General features: G+C 39.2%; 1 protein-coding gene across 2 annotated transcripts in view; it reads left to right on the top strand.

The window, feature by feature from the left end:
* mapk4 (mitogen-activated protein kinase 4) overlaps window positions 1–15,247 on the top strand; it is a 29,141-nt gene extending 13,894 nt beyond the window's left edge. For both annotated transcript variants that reach the window (XM_088295385.1, XM_088295377.1), the window contains exons 5-10: window positions 1,459–1,603; window positions 4,475–4,557; window positions 4,665–4,743; window positions 5,954–6,173; window positions 6,264–6,417; window positions 11,370–15,247. In XM_088295385.1, the coding sequence (XP_088151511.1) occupies window positions 1,459–1,603; window positions 4,475–4,557; window positions 4,665–4,743; window positions 5,954–6,173; window positions 6,264–6,417; window positions 11,370–12,230 (1,542 nt within the window). In that variant the 3' untranslated portion in view covers window positions 12,231–15,247. The remainder of the gene's footprint in view (window positions 1–1,458; window positions 1,604–4,474; window positions 4,558–4,664; window positions 4,744–5,953; window positions 6,174–6,263; window positions 6,418–11,369) is intronic.
* Window positions 15,248–15,848: the final 601 nt, after the last annotated feature.

Raw genomic sequence — 15,848 nt, 5'->3', positions numbered from 1 at the left:
GGGGTTTTTTTTGTTACTTTTTGAATATTTGACAAACATAATTCTTTAATTGTAGTAATTATTACTGAACCGCCATACTTCATTTCAGCTTCGGTTTTGGCCTTTAAAGAGGATTGTGTCGTACACTATACTAGAGTGTAACCAACACCAAAATCAGAGAGCTGGCTATGAATGAAAAATAAGAAGTTGTGATACTGAGATAGGATAGTGGAAAAGAAATTCACTTCTGTAAAATCAAATTAACTTAAAGGCAAACTACATGTTTCCTCGCACTTCAATCGCAATAATAAACATACTGTGATATAATCAAAACTAAGCAAGATTCATGGTTTTAAAGACAGATTTCTTGTTTCCGAATATCCTTAGATTGTCACGTTTAAAGTTTTTCTGAAGTTACAATTAAAGGTGTAGTCTGCGATGTTCAATATGCTAGTAAAATTTGAATGTTGGCTCATTTCACTAACCCTCAGATTATCATCGTTATTATAATCTGTATTATATATTTGAAACCACCCCCTTGTCCAGGGCACATATTAGGGGAGTACATGGGGTTGGGAGGTTGGAGGTCACACCGTGAACAGGTAAAGGCGGGGTTGTCAGGCAGTCTCGAAGTGCCCACTTCACTGAGGGGAGGTGATCTCCCTGGCCAACTTTACATATACAATCATTTGCTGATGGCAGTTCCTTCTAAACGTAGTTTATGCACTTTAACCTCCTGCACGGACTTCAGAAAATCTGTTACTGCTTCCACCATGTCAAAGACTGAGCGCCTTTCACTTGGTAATTTCAAAGGGAATGAGTTGCTTTGATATGCTGTGAATCAAGTCAACTGTGTTCACACCCACAACAATGCAAACCACCAGTTTGTCACGATGCCAAGTTTCTTGCATTAGTGAAAATACCAACACTTGGTGTAGCCCAAAGCTGTGCACTGTTAGGCCGTTCTTGGCGCCAGACGTGTGCTGAATGCAAGTATAGAGGCCTTAAAGTTTTGGCTTAATTGTCTCTGTAATGTTTTTGGGCAACAAGTTGTAATTTTGTGCCGATAAAATGAAAATAATACAATCAAACCTATAACTGAACTATTGTAATGTTTAAAAAATAAAGTTGCAGTATTATATTGCCTGTGAGGATTGGAGTTAGACTAGTTAGTAGTGTAACCCGAGGTATCTGTTAGTGAAAATCAGAGTCACTGCACAAAGGGAATTCACATCCACAAAAATAAATGTTCACTGAATACTTCATCAAAGCTGATCATACTTATCCTCATAAAACCACATTTCTCTACGACAGAAACACTTTACAGGTGTCCCTAATGTTGTGGCGTTGTTCTTTTTTTTTTAAAGTTAAAAATAAAATTGTCAGAAAAGACCCCACTGAAGCTTCTTTGTTGTAGTATTTATTTTATTTTTTTACAATATGCGGTATTGTAAGACCTTACTTATCTTTTTTCCACAGGGCTATCTGTCCGAGGGTCTGGTCACCAAGTGGTATTGTTCTCCTCGTCTGCTGCTGTCCCCTAACAACTACACAAAGGCTATAGACATGTGGGCCGCAGGCTGCATTCTGGCTGAGATGCTCACGGGACGCATGCTCTTTGCAGGTAACATATACTGAACAAATACAGCAGTGGAAAAAAAAGGGACAGACCTGTTTAGATATTTTGAATATTTTTTTTCTGCAAATTAATACTGTAAATGACAATTGTATTTGGGATATGGGTGACATGTTGTCAGTTATTTTTAATTGTAATTAAATTGAACTGTACCTATAAATCCGAGAAACTTTGTTACTACAGCTTTATTTTTCGACATGTACAATGGTGAATTGCAGTGTGTTTCATGTAGTGCTCTTGAAGTACGAAGGAGTAGTAGCGCCGCACTAAAAAAGAAGCTAATCTTGTAACAGAATGGTGGAAATCCCTCCTTGATATTGTCAGAGAAAAAAGTTATGATATTTAAGATTTAAGTTATTATGTTACATAGAGTGCTGCTAGTATGTTATGGGTAGCCCGATGAAAAAAAGTAGGAATGTTTAAAAAATATACTTGCAATATTAAACGGAAAAAAAAAACCCATCTCAGTGTTTTGAGATTAAGGGTGGAATTGCCAATTATTTTGTGGGAAAACATCACCATTTTTCAAGAATAATGTAATATTTGAGCAAGAAAACAATTCTCGTGTCGCAGAATTTAAATTATATGATTTTGGGTCACATTATTATTCACAAAAAATAAATGTTACAAGAGAAAGACAGAATTCGATTAAAAATGAATCAATTAAGTGGTTATTATAATGTACAATGAAATTTCATTGAGAGAGTGCGGTAATATAACCATAATACAGATTTCATCGAATAAAAGAACTGAATATTCTGAGGACAGTTCATATTGCTTCACGAATTAAGTTGTCATATCACAAGAAGAAAGTTGTAACAACAAGACAACACATTTTAAATGTGAAGATACATTTCGGCTTTTATGAGAATAAAGTAGTAAGATTGCCACATTCCCCTGAGGAAAAAAGTTGAAATTATGACCCCTTTTGTTATAATGTTAACATTATGAGGCAGCTGTGCTTACCACGACAACTTCTTTCAATTTTTGTCTACTTTGTTTCTTCTCAGTCTGCCCCTAATGTTCTTTTCCAATTAGAAACATTGGAAGTGGAATATTAAAAAGCTGTTTCCCCTATATGATGAATCACACTTCCATAATTCAACACTACATTGCACAAGGTGGCGTCTGTTGAGTGATTGTCCGTCCTCAACAGAAGAGGGTCGATAGTATTTGTGTATAGTCTTGGGGATTGTGTGAGCAGAATACCAACGATTCCAGAGTAAGTCTGCATGTTGCTCCTCCTCTAGCATCTTATTTGACCTCTACCGGCCTGCTCGACACCATGGGGGAGTGCATACGACAGGAGGCTGCTACTGTCACACATCCAGCTTTCATTTTCACCTAACACCGCAATCCACAAAGCAGCTGAGCAATCACCTTTTATTGCTTTTATGGCACTCATACTTACCACGGGGAACCCAGTGCAAGTTCTTCCAAATACACTGAAGGTGTTTACCTACAAAAGTGGTGGCAATACTGCTTGTGGGAACAAAAGCCCAAAAATATTGAATCCACAAATGCTGGAAGCAACTGTGGGATTTATTAAAGTAAACAGAACCTGGCGGTTTATATTTTGGTGTAGCACTCTCTGGTGGCCTGGTGACGTCACTACAATAAAATTACTTTGGAAAGTCATACATTAATTGCGCCATGCTGCAAATAATACCGAAGAAGACACTTTATCTGGCACAGTCTAAAAACTACATCTAATTTAGCAGGAGGGGAGCGGAGTGGTGGTGCGAAAATCGGGATTATTAGAGTAATAACAAAAAGAATGTTGTTAAAAGAAAGTTGAAACAAAATGAATGTCAAGAAAAAAGCTGACTGTGACAAGAACAAAAGATGGAATACCACAAGAAAAAGAAAGCTTTGACCCTAGACGTTTGCAGTGGTATAAGAATAACTTAATATAATGTGATGTTGAATCATTTGAATGTTGCATAAATGAAGTATTACGCTTGAGAAAATGCGAAAAAGAGATCTTGCAAAAAAAAAATCATGATTTTTTTTTAACTGTAACTGTAGCATGCCCTCCGAACCAATGATTTTGTGGTTTATTTTTTAGCAAGATTTATCCATAACGTGTAACCTTCAAACCACCGTAAGAGCTGAAACACATTTCAAATCACACGCAAACAATGAGCTGACATATTTCACATTCAACACTTAATATTTACAAACACAAAATACTTATATCCATCATTTACACACCTTTTGCCTCTTCGGAGGAGGTGCTAGAAAAATAAATGTCCGTTTTTCTGAGGCTCAATATGAAACTTTTGGCGTACTCTTCGTTAATTTACCTTAAGTGTGAACCGTAGTAAACAGGAAGTTTGCGTTCAAAATAAAGGCACATATCTTAAACCAGAAGTAAAACCTTTCAATGCAAATTTCAAGTGAAAATAAAATACAACAAATAAAATCACTATTGCTGCTCACAAAAATATGAACATGGTTAGTTACAGTAACATTTACAGATAGATATGTGGGAGAAAAATACAGCAGATAAGAAAATTTCTCATCCTAATGAAAAAAATGTTTCAATTTTTCTTTTGTTTTTTGCTACTTTAGAGGCTCCGCAATAATATCATGAGTGTACTGACAAAAAAAAACTTATTTTGCAAGAATAAAGTGGAGCAGTTAGAAAATAAGCAGTCATATATTACACATATATATTACGGACAATATAACATCCTCATTATTTTTTCTCGTCAAATAAATGTATCACTCGTCATACAATTCTCATTCTTATTACACTAATTGGCTGTCGTTCAGTTTATTTAGAGAAGTGCTCCTAACTGGCCTGTCCATTGCTATGCTACTGTCACTGGTTGTTGAGGGCTCTTTCATTCGCAGGAGCTCACGAGTTGGAACAGATGCAGCTGATTCTTGACACCGTGCCCGTAATCAGAGACGAGGACAGACGGGACCTGCTACAGGTGCTTGCTCTTATAAATAGAAATAAGTATACGGTACATACATAACTAGTGTAAGCATCATACAATGATGAGCTAACTGTAAATGTGTGACCCGTTTGCCTTCCCAGGTGATGCCTTCATGTATTCATCGTGGCTGGATAGTCAAGAAGCCGTTTTCTGTGCTGATGCCTGAGGTGAATGCAGAAGGTGAGTGGACACATTGATTGAAGTGAACCGTTTACGTAAATGTCGCGGAGGTGAGCATAGCTGGGGTCATTTTTTTTCTTTAGTTTCTTAATCAGGTATTATTATAATGATTATTATCCATCCATCCATTATCCAAGCCGCTTCTCCTCACAAGGGTCGCGGGCGAGCTGGAGCAGTCTACAAGCCAGGCGGGGTACATTCTGAATTGGTTGTCAGGCAATTGCAGGGCACACAAAGACTAATAACTACTCATAATCACACCTAGGGACAATTTAGATCGTCCAATCAACCTACCATGCATGTTTTGGGAATGTGGGAGGAAACTGGAGTAACCGGAAAAAAAACATGCAGGCACGAGGCAACCTCTGTACTGTGAGGCCATCGTGCTAACCAGTCATCCACCGTGCCACCCTATAATAATACTAATACTGCTACTACTACCACCACTACTACTACTTATACTACTACTACTTATACTACTACTACTAATAATAATAATCATTATCATTATTATTATCATCAAAACCTGATGTGCTGGGAAAAAAAGATTCAGAATCAGCCCAAACAAAGGTTTCTTCCATCTCTGATTTTTTTAAAAATTTAAAATGTATTGACCAATCTAATGGTATAATACTGTATATGAAATAAGTAAAATGCAAAAAAAAAAAAAAAAAAAAACGAAAGGTGAAAATATTCTGACATGCAGCTGAAATAGTAAACATGTTGGATGCTTTGATTGGGAAAATTCAGGCCAAATTCATGAGGAAAGAAACACTCATAAAATCATAAAAGAAATGTTATGTTGCAAGATTAGAGTACAGTAATCCCCTTGGATCACTACAGTTACGTTCCACGATATTAACATGGTAAATATAAAGATATAATATTTTTTTCTTAAATTTAAAAAATGTCAACTACCAGTTATGTGAAAACTGAACCATGGAGTTTTACTGGAGTCATTTAAGAGCAAAATAGTGCGGAGAAAAGGTTGAATATTACTAGCATTGATTTATCATGGGACAATTAGTGTTGTTTATATGGCTGTTGTTGTGCCCATTGTTCTCCCAGTCGTTCAACCCCACTGTAATTTTCTCTCTCTCTCTGCCTTCTGTCCTCAATATATATTTTTAAAGCATTAAAGTGTCTTAAAATAATTTATGTCATGACGTGGCATAAAACTGATTTGATATTTGTTATACTGTCCTCTCAGCTGTGGACTTCCTGGAGCAAATCCTGACATTCAATCCCATGGACCGTCTGACGGCCGAGGCGGCGCTGTCGCACTCCTTCCTGCGCCAATACTCGTGTCCTGAAGATGAGCCCACCTCGTCGCACCCCTTCCGCATTGAGGATGAACTGGAAGACAACCTCATCACGGGACACAGTCTCGGCAACAGTCTGAGCCAGGCCTCCAGCAACCACTGGGACAGGTTAACCCAATTAATTTGCCAAATAATAACCCCATAACTTGAATACAAACAAACAAACAAAAAAAAGTTTTCGTATTCCGTTCTGTACAGCGTATCGACAGATGTGTGCTGGCCACAGTTTGGCGGGAGCTGTGGATGCATGCCTTCTGGTCACATGACCTCAGATATTGAAGACACGACAGAAGAAGAGGAGGTACAGAGGGACCCGCGAGCTAGCTGTACCTCACTTCTAGAGGAGGCCCAGGTAGAATACGCCTAAAAAAGTTCTATTTGTTTTATATACACTTTAGAAACAGTTGGATCAAAAAGAAACTAAATTTGGTCAAAAAAGGACCAATGCAATTTATTTGGGTTATTCATTTAACCCCAAAATGAATAATAAACAAAAACCCCATTAACATTCTATTGAACCATTGGAAATACCAAGTACGGTCAGGACATGGTCGGGACGACCAACTCACAGTTCTGAGATAAAGGGTTGAAATCTGTGCTTGCATGGCTTTAATCCACCTAATCCATCTTCCCTCCACATGTTAAAAATATGCAAGACTCTTAAATTGCGCTTTGATATAAATGTTCGTTTTTCATGCACACACACTGAGATTGGCTGGGAACCAGTTGAGGGTATACCCCAACTCTAGCCCAAAGTCAGCTGGGAAAGGCTCCACCTCACCCGCAACCGCAAATGGGGATAAGTGGTATAGAAAATGGGTGTATGAACTATCGATTGAATGAACAATAACAATATTACCAATACTAGAAACAGTTGAATAACAAAATGAACTAGAGCTGCGAGCAGCTATATAGGGCCCTCGCAACCCTGGCAACGTTGGGGTACTGGCACGTTGGAAATGTGAAATATTTACGAGAAATAACGTGAGAAATCTTCAAGAGGAATTTTTGTGGAGTTAAAGTTAGAGCAGTTTTTGTTGCCAAAGCTTCGTCAATGTTTGAAGTAAATTCAAAGTGTCAATGTCAATTTAGAATGTGGCTCCCAGACACTTCCTATTATGTCATGGCCTTGACATGCTTCATCAAATTTTCCTAAAGTTTGATGAAACACAGATCCGTTTTTTTCAAATGTTCGAGGTGGCAATAGCGAGCCATTTTAAAAAAATTAAACGACAAACTAATAAAATATTGATTCATTTGCCAGGCCTGATTTGGATGCAAAGCTTCATGCGTTTTCATTCAAATTTAGTACCTCAAAATAAGCGAAATTGTTAACCTACTCTGAGAAAAATATCAACGAAAATAACTAGTATTTGCTTTAACCAGTAAGTGGCGCTACCACTACGATGACATATAAGTTGGTAGATGTCTTCAGGGTTGGACTAGCCTCAAATTTGCAAAATTTCTAGAAGTTATGATCATCGTCTTCATGTTACGGTAGCTATTATTGCCACTGAGATTAATACATTTTTGCGGCACCGTAATGGCTACGCCCTTTCCCGAAAAGGCACAAAATTCGGCTTTGACTAAGATCAACGTCTTGAGGCTATTCTGACAACTTTTCAGTCGGCTTCGTTAAAAGGCCTCGTGCAGATATTAAACAGTAAAAAAAACATGTATTTTTGATACCATGAGATGGCATTGTGCGTATAACAATATAATAAAATATAGATGTCTTCAGGTCGGGACGTTTTATGTACAGGTGAAGTTTTGGATTTTTTAGAGCATGTGCAGGGGAGTTATTAAGCATTTATTCCATTGTGGCGACCCACCCCCTTTTAAGTAAATTCAAAATGGCCGACTTCCTGTCAAATTTAGCTCATTGCTCCAAGAGACTTTTTTGTAGGTCTTGGCCTTATACATACTCCATAGAATTTTCAAAACACAAGATGAAACACTCAACCAGGCTGCTTTTTAGAACATTTCTAGAGGGCAATGGCGAGCTATTTTTAAAAAACTGCACAACTAACTCATAAAATATTGATGATGTTGCCAGGCCTGATGTGTGTGCAAAGTTTTACGAGTTTTGGTTCATATATAGAAACTCAAAATCAGCATTGTTTTATTGCCGAACTGTGCGATGCCACGCCCACAACTTTTCACGAAAAATTACGAATTTCGTCTTGTGACATCCTCAAGGCCTAAACACTCATCCGAGCATATATGAGGTTAACCTTGTTGACCTGCTCGGAGAAAAACATCAAAGAAAATAACTTGTATTAGCTTTAACCAGTTGGTGGCTCTACCACTACGATGAAAAATAAGTTAGTAGATGTGTTCAGGGCTGGAGTATCCTCAAATGTGAAAAACTTCGAGAAGATAGGATCATTTGAGTCATGTTGCCGGAGCTTTTGTTGCCACAGAGTACAATCAAATTTGTCAGCAACGTAATAGCCACGCCTTTTGCCGGAAAGTCACAAAATTCGTCAGAGAGTAAGATCAATGTTTTGATGCTTATGTAACAAATTTTGAGTCTGATTCGTTAACGTGCAGTGCGTTAAAATCTAAAAAAAAATGTTTGGGTTTTTTTTGTTTTTTTTTACACTAGTTGGCGCAGTTTGTATAACAGAATAATAACATATAGATGTCTTCAGGTCGGGACGTTTTACATATAGGTGAAGTTTTGGAATTTTTGGAGCATAAGCAAGGGAGTTATTAAGCATTTGGCCATTGTGGTGACACACCCCCTTTGAAGTTAATTCAAAATGGCCGACTTCTTGTGCAATTTAGATCATGGCTGCAAGAGACCTTTTTGTAGGTCTTGGCCTTTTACATACTCCATAGAAATTTCAAAAAGCTAGGTGAAACACACAACCGTGGCTGGTTTTTTGAAAATTTCTAGAGGGCGATAGAGTGCCATTTAAAAAAAAAAACTGAACGAGAAACTAATAAAAAATTGATAATTTTGTCAGGCCTGTTGTGTGTGTAAAGTTTCACGAGTTTTCGTTCATATTTCGAACCTCAAAATCAGCGTTGTTTTATTGGTGAACTGTGCCAAGCCACGCCCACAGCTTATCACAAAAAACGACGATATTCATATTATGACATCCTGAAGGCCTAAACACTCATCCGAGCAAATATGAGGGTGACCTTGTTAACCTGCTTACGAACTTTGCGGCACCGTAAAAGCCACGCCCTTTGACGAAAAGTCACAAAATTCGGTATGGAGTAAGATTAATGTCTTGAGTCATTTCTGACCAATTTTCAGTCGGATTCGTTTAAAGGGCTCCCTGCAGTACGTTAAAATGTGTCATGTCATGTCATTATCCACACCGCTTATCCTGTACAGGGTCGCGGGAGGGTGCTGGAACCTATCCCAGCTGACTACGGGCGAAAGGTGCACTAGACCCAGAACTGGTTGCCAGCTAGTCACAGGGCAGACATAGACACCGTCACTGAGTGGGAACTGAACCCACGCTGCCCGCACACAACTCGGGAGAGTGTACCACTACACCATCAGTGACTCTTACGTTAAAATGTGAAAAATTATATTTTTAGTCGCCACTAGGTGGCGCAAGGTGTATAACTGAATATTAACATACAGGTGTCTTCGGCTACCGACTCTTTATGTACATGTGATGTTTTGGATTTTTAGCAGCCTCTGCACGGGAGTTATTAAGCATTTTGTCCATTGCGGCAAAGGAAATATTCAACGGAAACTTTGAAGCCCCGCCCCCGTCATATAGTATTTCGGAAACTAAAAAGTTTTGTCCCAGTGTTTGTCCCAGGTCTTAAGATGGTACAGCCGGGATTTTAAGGCAATCGGCTGAACCCTGTAAATTTAGGGTGCAAAAGAATGACCCCTGTAAACATGCAAAAAAGGGCGAAAGTTGGACTTTCAAAAATTCAGGACTCACTTCCTGTTCATTATTACGGAGCCCCTTAGGGGACACGGAAGAGAAAAAAAAAAACTTCGCGTTCCCTCGCAAAATCTTTGCGTTCCCTCGCAATCTTAGCGAGGGAACGCAAACTTTGCCAGGGAACGCAAAGTTGTTTAGTTTTTTCTTCGAGTGAATGTTTTTTTTTTTTAATGCGCGTTTATGTACTTCCGGGTCAGTTTGACTACCCTTGCCTCGAATGCGCGGCTGTTCAAGAGAGGACAGTACGTTGGAGGCGCCACTAATAATGGAGGAGGGCTTGGAACGTTTCTTGCGGTCAAGAGATGTCCCTCACGGTGACATTATGCGCATGAAAAGCGACAAGGTACATACAATTCACTCTAACATAATTCCTTAATAATAGCAATATTACGGAGCCCCTTAGGGGACACGGAAGAGAAAAAAAAAACTTTGCGTTCCCTTGCAAAATCTTTGCGTTCCCTTGCAAAGATTGCATTCCCTCGCAAACTTTGCGAGGGAATGCAAAGTTGTTGTTTTTTTTTTTTCGAGTGAATGTTTATTTTTTTTAATGCGCGTTTATGTACTTCCGGGTCATCTTCTGTGTAAACAAACGCAGCAAAGATGGAGTGTGTTTACCCGTGGGCGAGTTTAATTGAATTTTACTTTGAAATTGTCTTGAAATACAAAGAAATAAAATCAGTTCTGGATATTAAACACGGTTTTCAAAGCAGTGAAAGACAGTTCCAAGCCCTCCTCCATGATTAGTGCCGCCTCCAACGTCCAACTGTCGTCTCTTGAACAGCAGCGCATTCGAGGCAAGGGTAGTCAAACTGACCCGGAAGTACATAAACGCGCATTAAAAAAAATAAATAAATAAACATTCACTCGAAAAAAAAACAACTTTGGGTTCCCTTTGCGAGGGAACGCAATTTTTTTTTTCTCTTCCATGTCCCCTAAGGGGCTCCGTAGTAAAGTGACATGACTAGCTTTTATCTCCTCATTACGTCAGTTACCGCATCTCCACAGTGTGATACCATTTACCATGAGCGACATTTTGTAGTTGTGTGCTGTAGGTGAAGTAAATTTAAGGTAATATTCTGAGAACACATTGGTGGTTTTTGGGTAACACAGCAGATTTTGGCCACAGGGATTGGGGAAAATGGATGGGTTGATCTGGGAGGCCGTCTGATATTAAAAAACAAACTGTTCCCAGCATATGTGAGTGTGCCATAGAAAGTTACTTCTTCTTAGAAAACGTTAATAACATTAGTATTGTTTTTAACCATAACTTTATTAATAAAAGCTACCATATTTGGCTCCCAAAATGAATCTTCAAAATGACACAATGAAATGCAAGTCAGACAAAAAGGACTCACTCACTTTGGCATCTTTTCATTCCCTCAAGGTGGACCCGCGTAAGTATTCCCACAGCAGCTCCGCCGAACGCTACCTGGAGCAGTCCCACTCCTCTCTGGACCGAGCTTGCGGTTTCGGGTTCGGTGACCTGGATTGCGGCCGCTCGTGCGACTACAAGGTGGGCTCGCCGTCCTATCTGGACCGGATTGCATGGCGGGATGGCAAACCTCAGCACTACTCAGAACCTCGCCTCATTCTGGATCTGTCTCACTGGAAGCGCAACACAAACACCCCTCTGGTACCCATCCAGCCACTTGCTGGAAGCGTGGAGGACGTGAGGGAGATAAACATGGATGTCATGGTTGCTGAAACGGGAACTGGGACGGGAGATTTATTCCAGGAGATCTCCCGTTGGGTGGAGAGCACACAGTCCCGTCTGCATTCGCCCAATCCGAGTCCATCTCTGGAGCGGTACCCCTGCTACACCTCCTCCCCGCCTCTCCCGACGTCCCCTACGGACCTCCGGACTCCCGTCTTCCACTACCCGGACATGGAGCCTCATCACTTCACTGACGAGGAGAGACTCAGCCCCTTTCCGCCCGTCACCCCTCCATCTCTTTGCTCCCTCCTTCCATCCACTCCTACCTCTCCTCTTCTTCCTCCCCCAGCTCTCTCCACTACCACCACCTCAAAATCCTCTGACATCCATCCTGACGAGTCACTTCCTGTCAAACAAAAAGAACGACTCTTCGACTTGGACGTGTTCATCTCCCGGGCGTTGAAGCTCTGCCGACAGAATAAGGAGAAAGGTGACGGGAAAGGGCGGCGGGAGGATAGCAAACAAGTCAATATAAACTGCAGGTTGCCCAGACTTCCTGAGCACAGGACACCGCCTCCCCCACAGACTTAAAACCACTGAAGGATTTTACTCAACAAAAGGTTTCATACTTACTTTAATTCTCTTTCCTAGTACTACAGTGTTCCCCTGGGTTTAATCATTTATGTATTCTGTATTTTTTATGCAATCGACATAGTGGTACTTTGACTTACCAGTTTGCTCTGCGATCAAGCTGTATATCAAACCCACTGTCCCAATTGATATGACGTGAAATATCGTTTTTATTTTCTCGCCCCCCCATTTTTAGAACCAAGGAAAATAGAAATACAGTGGGCCTCGCACTCACTTATTTGCGGACTCACTTATTTGTAGATTTTGTTTACATTTTTTTTTTTAATTATTACTTGTTTTGGGGGTGGGAGGCAACCCCTGTTTTTCATGAGAAACACTCATTAGTGGTATTACCAAATTTAATCAGGATTTTAGGGGGATAAAAAATATTTTGCATTCATAATGGCCATTACTTTTTCGTGGATTTTTACTATTTGTGCTCCAAGTCATCTGTACTGTAGAATAGAGAGGAAGGTAGAAATTTACAGAGGTACCTTCATTACCAAGTACCCCAATTTCCGAGCTTTTCGAGTTGAGAGCAGTTGCTTGGTAGGTTAATTTTAAAAAACATTTTTGCACTGTATCTTAAACCAAAATTCAAGTTACAAATAAGCTTTAAATATGCTGATTCTCAAGTGAAGTGGCAAATACAGGAGAGCCACACTGACCAACGCACTTTCAGTCAATCATTGAACGAGACAAGCACATATGCATACAATTAAAGTGAGAACACACACAAAGAGCTTCTGCTTAACCAACCCGACTTGAGGTCCTGACATTGCTTACTATAGGCCACGACCCTAAAAGGAACGCGTCAACAATTGAATTCTGCATTATGTACTTTAATCAAACTTTATAAAACCAGTTTAATTCTTTGCGTTCATTTTTATTATGTTTTTATACAATAACAAGACACTGACTCACTGACAATACACAGCACCCCACCTACCTACTACAGTACCTAAACTTTTTTCTATGATTTTGTGCTTGCGCTAGTTTTGTGTGTTCTCAAATCTATTTACAATCTTTTTATGAATTAGTTTGGAGTTTTAACTGTGTTTGGATATGTTTTAATGCGACTAAAACATGTGAGAGGGATGAAATTGTATTTTTTTTTTTTCAGATTTTCACCTATTGCGAGTGGTTCTGGAATATATCCCCGTGATACTCGGGGCGGTCACTGTATTGAGAGGCTACAACTGGTTCTAGCTTCTCCTAAACAATCTTGCTGCTTTGTACAATGCTTTTTTTCTCAGACAACAACAAGTCATAAGAAAAATATGTCTAAAACTGCTGGTTAAAAGTAACCCAAATTGGGTGAAATAGCTCAAACCCAGCACTGGGAATGAGCCCTTACTGAGTTATTTTATACCCAGCTCAGTGGGTTAAAGATTTGTCCCATCATATTTTTACAAGATTTTGTTCCAACGAGATGTAGAAAGTACCCGTCCTGATGAGTTAAAAATGCCAAAAAATGGGGCACCAGGTTATCAGTATAGATTTGGTTAGAAATAATACAAATTTTACTGCTAGTGTTTTACCACAGGAAGTCACTCACTCGATATGCTTGGCACAGTTTTTCCAGTTTTTGAGAATACCATATTCAATTGACTTTAACTTTAGTATACTGGTGACCAGCTTCGTCTCTTCAGCCCACCCAAATCCAGTCTTCAACCCATTGTACTGGGTCTAAATAATTAACCCAATTGCCTTAAAATTCACAAAATTGCTACTCAGCAATTGGGTTTGGACAGTGGCGGGCCATGCATTTCACATCTGAGCCTTCAGTGAAGTCCAACTTGAATAAATCCACCTCATAATACCATCATTTATGACACGTTTCATAAATGTACCTGACGGCTGGACAAATAATATACAGAAACTCACTTACCCAGTAGTACTAAGTAAGTGTTGGACGACCTCGCTTCTCTTGAAAGGTCCGTCTTGAAAATGGCCTTCGATTAATCCACACTTTTCCCTCCTTTGGCCATTGTGGTTTAAAAAAGCAAGCATATAGTTTAGATTTTCAAACGGTCGCCAGTTACGACTTTCGGGTGTGTTGATTCTGCATAGCGCTGCCCCCTCTCGAGTGAGTGTCCAATCACAAAATGCATTCATCACCTTCAGGGGAAGGCCAGCGATAAGGCTCACTGTGACCAACTCGTGATCTGATTGGCTATCGCAACTGCCTGTCAAATCTGAAATCTCATTGACAGAAGAGATGCCCGGGCAATTGTATCTGAAGGCCTCGGAAAGAATAGTGCCTGCTACTGGTATTGTGAAACCTGGCTGGCAACACGAGCTAGCGGAATTCTGATTGGATAAAAAGTCACCTAAAAATACAAGGCTTGGATATAATATGACAGCAATGTGGAGAATATGATCATTTTTTCTTGATTATGTTAGGCCAGCAGAGAAGGCCTTGGGTACTGGGTTTGGAAAACAACTCAGAAATATTTTTGCGTGTGTATGTTTTTAATGGCAACAGCCCACATTTTGAATTACCGGTACAATATATCCCACGAGTGAGAACTCAACCTGGGGGCTGTACCTAAATTGTATTTTTTCTTCATTTTGGTGAGTTTTAAAAGCATTTAATTTTCACCAAATGTTTTTTTTTCTATCTGTAGTAGTTTATTATACAATCAGGTACCGTGACATCAACTAATTTCAGTGATGATTCCAGTCCAATGAGCACATTTTTTTAAAGTACATTTTCCACGAAACCAGCAATACCGTTTCTCACGCAAATTGAATATAGTTACTGAAGTAATTTTCTATTGAATGGACGTACGTGCCTCTGTACACCTCAATGCTTCCCAGCTTACTGAATGTAAACACATCCTCCAACTCGCAATCTGCATGCTTTCAGGGTAATGCAAATATGTTCAATTTCACATGTATTTCCTGTTGGCCTTTTCTACTTTATTTTGGTAAAGATGAGAGGTTCAACATAATAAAACAAATACAAAATGGTTGCTCCGCTAATATTTGAGCTGTGTTGAGGTGAGGGTGAATTTGGTTTTACACCAAATGAATGCGCTGCTGGAAGACATGCAGAACGCCTTCCGCACTCTGGAAGAATAGCCTTTTTTTCCCCTTCCTGTCCAAGTGCCATTTATATATATATAGTTTATTTTTTAATGACCTTAAAATAATCAATTCACATTTCTAATTGTATTATTTATGAATCATACTTTACAAATGTAAATCTAAATTCAAATACTGTACCATATTAGCTGTAGATCTTTAGCGCATCATCTCAGAACGAAACACCTTGCTCAGGTTACCACTGAGCCTTGCAAACTAATACTGCTGGAGTGGTGTTTGTGGGCAGAACTAACTGTACTGTATAAGTTTTGAGAACGAAAAAATAAAAATGCCTGTAAAGATTGCGCTTAGATCGTATTCAAGGATAAAATAAAACTATTAGAATGGCCTTTGAATTAAAATATCCTTCATATTTGGTGATTTTGCATTAATTCCAATATATTATTCAGGTAAACATCTGTTACAAGCTTCACAAAAATAGTAGGTGAAAAACTTGATTAATCACAATTAATTATAGATTTTCTTTGC

The sequence above is a fragment of the Idiotropiscis lumnitzeri genome, chromosome 1 (assembly GCF_059441095.1).
Source record: "Idiotropiscis lumnitzeri isolate Australia: NSW breed Sydney's pygmy pipehorse chromosome 1, RoL_Ilum_1.0, whole genome shotgun sequence".
NCBI classification, from domain to species: Eukaryota; Metazoa; Chordata; class Actinopteri; order Syngnathiformes; family Syngnathidae; genus Idiotropiscis; species Idiotropiscis lumnitzeri.
Note: the sequence above shows the minus strand (reverse complement) of the source record. Positions and strands in the feature narration are given on the sequence as shown.